The following is an 8,197-nucleotide window of genomic DNA, read 5'->3' as shown; positions in this document are numbered from 1 at the left end:
CTCTCTCTCTCTCTCTCTCTCTCTCTCTCTCTCTCTCTCTCTCTCTCTCTCTCTCTCTCCTCTCCCTTCCTCTCTCTCTCTCTGCTTCATCGATATTCTTCCACCGTTCCCGACAGAGAACGGCTCGATTTGGCAGTTCCGATCCGGAAGTCGAGGATGTAATATAATGGAACGATATTGCGAGGGAGCGCAAGTTAGGTATGCATGGATCGTCTGAATATAGCCGGCGCGTTAATACCAGAGTATTCCCGGGTGCTCAAGACAGAGAAAGAGAGTGAGAAAGAAAGAGAGAGCAAGGGAGAGAGAGAGAGAGAGAGAGAGAGAGAGAGAGAGAGAGAGAGAGAGAGAGAGAGAGAGAATAAGAGAGAAGGGGGTAGATACGAGGAATGATACGACCTGTGTCAGGCAAGAAGGGGTGGAAACCGCTACAGGGAACAAATTTGTCGTGCCGAGCACAATTGGTCCCAGAAGTGCCACGAATATTCTATGGTGATGGAGGACATTGGGCTTGATTTACAGTCGCGATGGAAAATACCATGAGCGACCTGACCGTGGAAGTAACACTTCGGGATGAAACCTGGTTAGCCGGCTCAATATTGCTAAACGGAAAGGCCTTTTGACCTTTATATGTCGTTTGTCCGTCGTAAGATGGGTATTTCCGTTCTTTTAAATTCTAAACTTTGCGCTATGTAAATTAAATATTGTCGTTGGCGCAAAAAGAGAATGCGCTTCAAGTACACACAATGAACATCCGACGTTTCGTTGATATTAAACATTCAAGTATTTACCACATAACTCGAGTGCGACTGCGACAGATTCAAGTATAAATGTTTCTACTCACCGTATGCTACGCGTGATGCTTCCTGAGTGATGAATGCGAATGAACTCGTTGCTGGTGGTAGCGATGTGAAAGTACGACTGCTTCTCGTTGACAAAGAAGGTATCGGGTACCCAGATATTCTTGATGAATTCGGAGCCGACGCTGAGCGTCTCGACGCCTGTTCGCTGCTTGAACGCGAGTCGCGGGTCCTTCCAGAATTGTCGGAAGTAAAAATCCAACGTAAAGTCCTGGTACGACACAGGTGACTTATTAGACTGGAAGTCGTTTGTGTTCACATAGACATTAGAGAAATACGAGGATTCACGTGAGCCTTTCGATACTTTCGTATTTTGTTGTCTTTCGTTATTATTTATGTTATTTATTATTTATTATTTATGTTAATTTAGAATCTGACAAACACGCGGTATATAATGCTCGCCGAGTTATCGCTATTTCTGTTTAACTACGCTAAGAGAAGAAAATATTTATTCAATAGGTACTAACACACACACACACACACACACACACACACATACTTATATTAAAATAAAATATTTTTCTACTATACTAAAGTTTATTATACACTAAAGTACTTACACTTAACGGTTTATTATATTATAAAGTATTTATACTAAAGTATAAAATATTTCTCAAATAAGAAGATATACATTTCTTTAGAACCTCTTCATAAAAACAATTGTTTATTCTATTTAAATAAAAGGATTTAGAGTCAAATAAATATGTTATTAGTACTCCACCGAATAAATACTTGTTTTATTTTTTAGATCATATTTTTTTTTACCTTTTTTCCTGTCTAACTAGCAATTTCTGCCGGCTAACAGGAAAATTTCATAAGTCGTTGTTACAGATAAACTTCTAATAAAAACATATGCGAACGAAACTACTAATATATCTGGACCATTATATTTAATATCACCAGTAGCGTTTTAAAATAAGAATTTCCCTGGAACATATCCGATAAAGATTGTTCGCGAGAAAAGCATTATAGAAATAGCGATAACCCCCGTGTGCGAGGCGTGTTTTTCTCGGCGGCTAAATTTAATCTCCGATCAACGACGTGTGAATATATCGTTAGAAATACTGAAAATACATTCGCGGTTCGTGCCGAACAATACGCGAAGAGAAAAGCGGGAGCTAATTTGAAACGCTACGTTAGTCCTCGTTCTTCTCACGTGTCGAACCGAGGCGAAATCTCGAGAGACTGAGAAAGCGCGTTTCGCGTCTTCCTGCAGGAAGGAAGAATGGGCTAGTCCACGATCGCGCGGCGATGGTTGACGATCGTGGTTTATAATGTGTGTAATGCGACATGTGTTAGTGAGGAGCCATCAGCGCGATGGTCGTCCTTTTAAACGGGGAAAACGTAACGTGTCGATCGGAGGAGATACGCGTGCGGGTACTCACGGGAAAAGGAAACACGTTCAGGATCGCGAACGTCGACAGGCACCTTCGAAGGCTTATCGAGGCGGCTCGTCGCGGTTATCGTAACATGTGAAATCGGCCACTTAACGCTTACGTGACCCTCCATCCAGACCTCCTCCGGAGTTCTACTTGACCCCACGTTGTGAAACGAGGCGAGGCTAATTCGGCGCGGCGCGGCTATAAAGTCCGAAGTTGCGACGGCAACTTCGAGAGCTCTGTAGGGCGCTCCATCATTGGGTTTCACACTCGCAAGAGCGTTTACCCTGGCATGATAGAACGAGCCTGGCCGACGTGTAGAGCAACTCGAGCGAGCCCGACTTCGAGTAAAACGTGATCGACGAGAGAGCGCGGTTAGTACCGTTCCCGAGACCTCTCGCTGTCAAATTAAATATGGAAGGCTTAGTCCTGGTATCAAATTAAGTTTCGTTAAACTTTTGAGCCATACGTTTCATTTATCGGTGGAATCTTTTTTGCGAATTTGGCTGTAGCTGATCGCTGATTATGAACCTGAGGTCAACAAGTCGAAATTCGAAATGAGGTGTGGCGACCGTGAGTCTTCAACATTAGTAATCTCGTTTTCATACACAGAGAAAAATATTAGATTGTGTCATAGGTAATTTTTCAGATAAAATGAAACGATTGTAGTTTTAAATCGTTATAATTTTAATGAAACAATGTGGGCGTCATTTTGATCTATGACCTTCTTATATCTTCTTATGCCTTTATACATTTATAAAATTATAATAACACAAAAATATAATCATTATATTTAATCTAAAAGATGAAAAATTATTTATAATCCAATACATAATTCAATAATACTGCAGATAAATGTTACTTGTTCTAAGTATCTCATAAATTTATGTATCCGCAAATCTATTATAAGTTCATCATAAGCAAATCAAATTTATTCAAAATATATCCCGAGAGAGAATCCTAATAAAACATTATCAATATTTCAATGGTTTATTATGAAAGTAGAATTTACAGAAAACTTGGAAAAAAGTATAAAATACTGTTGTTCTGATTTTACGTTAAAAGTTGTTAATATTTCGATGTGTCGATTCTTAACAATTAGTTTTAAATGTCTAATTCTTGTTTGAAAAAATTGCTGTTTTTACTTTTATTTGTCTATAACAATTTAACGATAAAAAATTTAAACGTCTCACTTAAAGAGTCAATCAAGCCTTTTGTGACATACGGTGATTGTTGAAAGTTAATTGGCGCGTCGAATGACTTTTCTTATGCACTTCAGATAAATGTAAAAATCGACTGTACAACAAATAATTAAGCAAATTCGAGTCAGATTGTTAGGAAGATTTTCATTTTAATTCGCAGCGGTCATGAAACTATGGCGTTTACCGTGCGCGAAATAAACTATTAATTATTAAATATATAATAATATATAATAATATATTAAATTCTTTATTATGATATTATAAGGGGCGAATGCTAAGCTTTGTCATAGCAGTCACGATGAAAATAATGTCGACATAGGTATAACGTGTGATAGTGCTTCCCTACCAAAAGAAATAACTTCCGCGTGTGGAGAACTGAAGACCTTAAAATATATCCGCGGCACATTATCACCCGCTGCGCAAGTAATACGTTATGGCGCCGGTATAAACTCGTCGGCAATGTCACGAACCCTTTAAATTACTCTACTACCGATTTCGCCGAAAGGTTTATTCGGACGGTTGGGAAAGTTTGAGTACTGAGCCGAGGAGCACGAGCACGCGTTCGAGTGAAATAGACGAGCAGATTTATTATCTGAGGTTGAAGTTCCTTAATCGTCTTGCTGTTACAGCAAGAAATTCCGAAGATAATTATATCCAAAATTCGTACGAACCTCTCGTAAAGTTGTTTCACTTCATTGTCAATTTCAACAATGACTGATTACCTCGTTGTAATCATTATTAAATTATAATTCAAGAATTCTGTGAGATAGATTTTCTTTTAGTCATAGATTATACCAAAAAAGAAAAAATTTTTTACTAATCATGGTTTGTTGTTTAAAATGTATTTGTTGTTACTAAATTTTTACTACTATTGTTACACTGAGAGAAAAAATATTTAAAGAATAAAATATATTTATTCAATGGCTACTAATTTTAATATATAAATCTGAATTCTTTTACTGAAATATAATAAACACAATTGCTTTCATGAAAAATTGTACTGAAAAAAATACTTGAAAATTTATTTATGAGATAAAAGTTTATTAAACGGAAATGAACTGTGTATCCCAAATAAATTTTCAAGTATTTTTTTTCAATGTAAGGTTTTAAGAAAATGTATGTTATCTTATTTGTTCTAAAAATGTTTTATATGAATTTAAAGGTAAACATACATTACATTATATATAGAATATTCCAGAATAACTTCTGAAGCTCTCGTAGAAGCACAGTATAGATTGAAGTGAACATAAAAATCCTATATCATTTTGTGATAATTATCGATAATAATCGCATTAATTATCGAGATATTAATTTAAAAAGATTTGTAAATAATTAGACGAGATATGGTAAATGAGCTGTGGTAGCGACGTCTGCCATCGTGTGCTTGTGCATTAGGTCAAACTGAACAGTTCTTTATCATCTTCCTAATAACTTTGTATATTTCTAATTATTAATTAAGCAAAATTGGTGGATAGTTGCTTGCGAGAATATATTAATGTTCTCTAATTAATAACTACTAAAAATCTACAAAGTTATTAAAAGAAATATAGGACTATTTTATTTAGATTGGCTTAATGTATAAATACACGACGACAAATATCACCACTACAGCTCATCTCGCATGATCAAACCTGCTTTAATTAATATCTCGACAATTGTTGCGAATATCGCAAAACGGACTTTTATGTTCATCTTAATCCGTACTGTACCTACGAGAGTTTCGGAGGTAGTTTTGGGACACCCTGTATGTAGTATTTACTGCTAATAAATATTTTTTCATTTCTTAAATATTTTTTCTCTCACAATGTACTCAACATTGATTTCATAATTAAACGTATGCCTACAGGCAACTATATTTTTAGATGTTCATATGTTACGAGATTTAGTTCCCACACACAGATTCTTGAGCTAATTCTTCTGTGTGAATTATTAAAAAATCACAAGGTTCCTACGAGATCTGTCGCGCAATTTTTAGGATAAAATCGTGACACGTTGCTATATCTTCCAATGACTGAAAATAATAGTCATTAATTTTTAATAAATTGGCGGTGACCGTTCATGTGCTATGGTCATTATTTTACAACAGTAATTATTATTCGGTGCGTTGCAAAATACCGTAATCTTATTTTCACCTCGTTGTTATAATTTTCCCGATTGATCTCGTGGCGATCAGAGTAAGAACGTATAGGCACGAGCACCACTGTAACGCCGCATGGCGGGTTAATAGTTGATAATTGCAATGCTTAGGCACGATTATGCGACTTGAAATCTTGCGAGAGAACGCACGCGTGACTCGGGCGCCTCGTGAGCATCGAGATTCCTGCCGACGTCGGGGTCGATCTCGGGACAGGAGTTTCGCGACGCGAGTATAATTCGTGTGTACACGCGAAGGAGATAAGGTGTAGGGGGGCGTGTATGTATAGTGACTAACGTATACGTACATACGTCTAAAACAGGTATTTGCGACGAAACCACCACGTGCAGGCATGCTACGAAACTACCACGAAATACATGCACCGCGCGCATTGTGTAGAGGATAGATTGTGTAAGGTGGATGATATATAGAGTCTCTGAAATTTTCGGCGAACATCCTCACGCGTTCGCCTTCACGAAAGGATCACCCACGACGCGAATATCTACTTGCTACCGGTTTTCTTCCTTTTCTTCGTAAACGTAACGATGTGCTGTTAATAACGATAATAGAAAAATTCGCCGCTATTTGACGTTAGACGTTTCTGTATCTTATAAGATAAAAGTAAAAAGTACCAATTGTTTGGACACTAATAACATTGTTATCTAACCCTGGACATTCTTATTGCTTTGGTCTTTAAATGTGGTAAATTTAAACTATCAATAGAATATACATGTGTTGAACATATACATATATTTTACGTTGAAAGTTTAAATATTCGTCTTTAAGAACATTCAAGAAAATGTTTCGTTGATCCAGGTAGAATTGCGAATTTCACAGTTAAAATTTACCACTACTTTTTATATCTGCTAGAAAATTGCTCACTGTACGTAAAATTTACAGTAGCAGCATTCTAGCAATATCTGCAGGCAAATGAATGTTATTAATTATTAATTTGGCCTTAATCTGGATGGACGCTACTGAGAAATTTTCTTACTGAGTTTTACAAGCAGTTCAGGCAACAAATCCCGTCTATTAAATACAAAACATATGCGATATTGCAATGTTTGTCATTGATCTGTCTCAGTTAATTTTTCATATTTAGATAATTGTCGTTGTAACTACAAGATCATTTTCTGGAGTGGACTAAAGCAATAAGAATATTCAGAGTTAGACACCGATGTTATTAGTAATCAAACCTTGGTGCTCCTTTACTTTATTGCACAATTCAAAATGTCGAGGTTTGTCTGTGTATCGTAGAAAGTATCTACAATTCAGTCAAAGGATTTAATCATTCCTACACTTGTGCTTTACAGTGAAATTCTCTCTGTTCCGATATTATCCGATATTCTCTCAAGTACACACACGCTTATTCGCAGTCACGACGATTTCGTATCAGCTGCAATGGCCGCGACCACGCGAAGACATTTCTAGATCGTTACTACTAGTCATAACATTTCCCCCAAAATTTTTACAACTATCAGTAGCCGCAACATTCTCAGAAAACTTGGAGAACTTTAGGAACACCGCCCAGAATTTCACAACCTTAATAACACGTCACGGAATCCTCGTGACGAGAAGGAGAGTTCGACCCAGGGCGACGTTACTACCACCCTTTCAACGACATGTGCGCACATATATAAAGGCTTTTCTGCCATTCGTACCGCGTCGCTATGAAGAATTTAATGCGCGCGGCGCATTGCTCGCCATTCCTAGCGTTGCGCGTTTCGCAACGTATCTCGGAAATTTTGCCGTCGATCTTACTGGACGAATAATGAGAAAAGTGCAAATGGAGAATCGAGGAGACTCCGTTACGATTTCGTTGCGCATCGACTGCGTCGACTGCGCATGAGAGTCGGTGACAATTAGTGATTTCTTTGTTGACAGTGTACGAAAGAAACATTCGAAAACTTGAATATTCGAAGAACGCGTTTGAGGTATAACGCAAGAATTCGCGACGAGTAATTAATCTCGTGGATCTAACGCGCAAGCAGTCTGGCAGATATGAAAGACTGAAATATCCCGTGGGATATACCGTATGGACCGAAAGTTGTCATTCGCGTTCTTGGCGGCCCTCCAGGCGCATTGCGGTTACGTCGCGACGTGTAATTGCTTCGCTAACAAATCCTCGGGTATAATCAACTGATCACTGTCAACAACTCCCACGCGAATAAGCGAGAAAATGTTTTTCTCCAATTTCTGATTTTCCAGTTAACGATCGCAGTTCCTTTTTATCGCATTCTATCGCACTTTTCACATACTGTTTCTAACTTGCGATCATCGCGACGCGATGTTTAAACTCGATATCCTCTATACTGAGAGAAAAAATGGTTGATCTCACGAAAATTATAATCATTTCCGGCGTCAACCATATCCTTCTGTGTTTCCAACAAAAAAAGTAGCAATATGCATATAAAATTGTTGTCATTGGTATTGTAACAACACTCACTCTTTTCTGTCTCTCTCTCTCTCTCTCTCTCTCTCTCTCTCTCTCTCTCTCTCTCTCTCTCTCTCTCTCTATCTATCTATCTATCTATCTCTCTATCTCTCTCTCTCTCTCTCTCTCTCTCTCTCTCTCTATCTATCTATCTATCTATCTCTCTATCTCTCTCTCTCTCTCTCTCTCTC

At 37.8% G+C, this 8,197-nt stretch overlaps 1 protein-coding gene across 11 annotated transcripts in view; it reads right to left on the bottom strand.

Annotated features, from left to right (window-relative positions):
- The window catches only part of LOC116853478 (gamma-aminobutyric acid receptor subunit beta), a 148,191-nt gene that overhangs the window by 32,718 nt on the left and 107,276 nt on the right, over positions 1-8,197 (bottom strand). For all 11 annotated transcript variants that reach the window (XM_032834593.1, XM_032834601.1, XM_032834591.1 and 8 more), the window contains exon 4: positions 842-1,068. In XM_032834593.1, the coding sequence (XP_032690484.1) occupies positions 842-1,068 (227 nt within the window). The remainder of the gene's footprint in view (positions 1-841; positions 1,069-8,197) is intronic.

Source organism: Odontomachus brunneus, unplaced genomic scaffold, assembly GCF_010583005.1.
Source record: "Odontomachus brunneus isolate Ranch 3 - 2012 unplaced genomic scaffold, Obru_v1 Obru_scaffold_332, whole genome shotgun sequence".
Classification (NCBI taxonomy): domain Eukaryota; kingdom Metazoa; phylum Arthropoda; class Insecta; order Hymenoptera; family Formicidae; genus Odontomachus; species Odontomachus brunneus.
The sequence above is the reverse complement of the archived record's forward strand: the minus strand, read 5'-3'. Positions and strand labels throughout refer to the sequence as shown.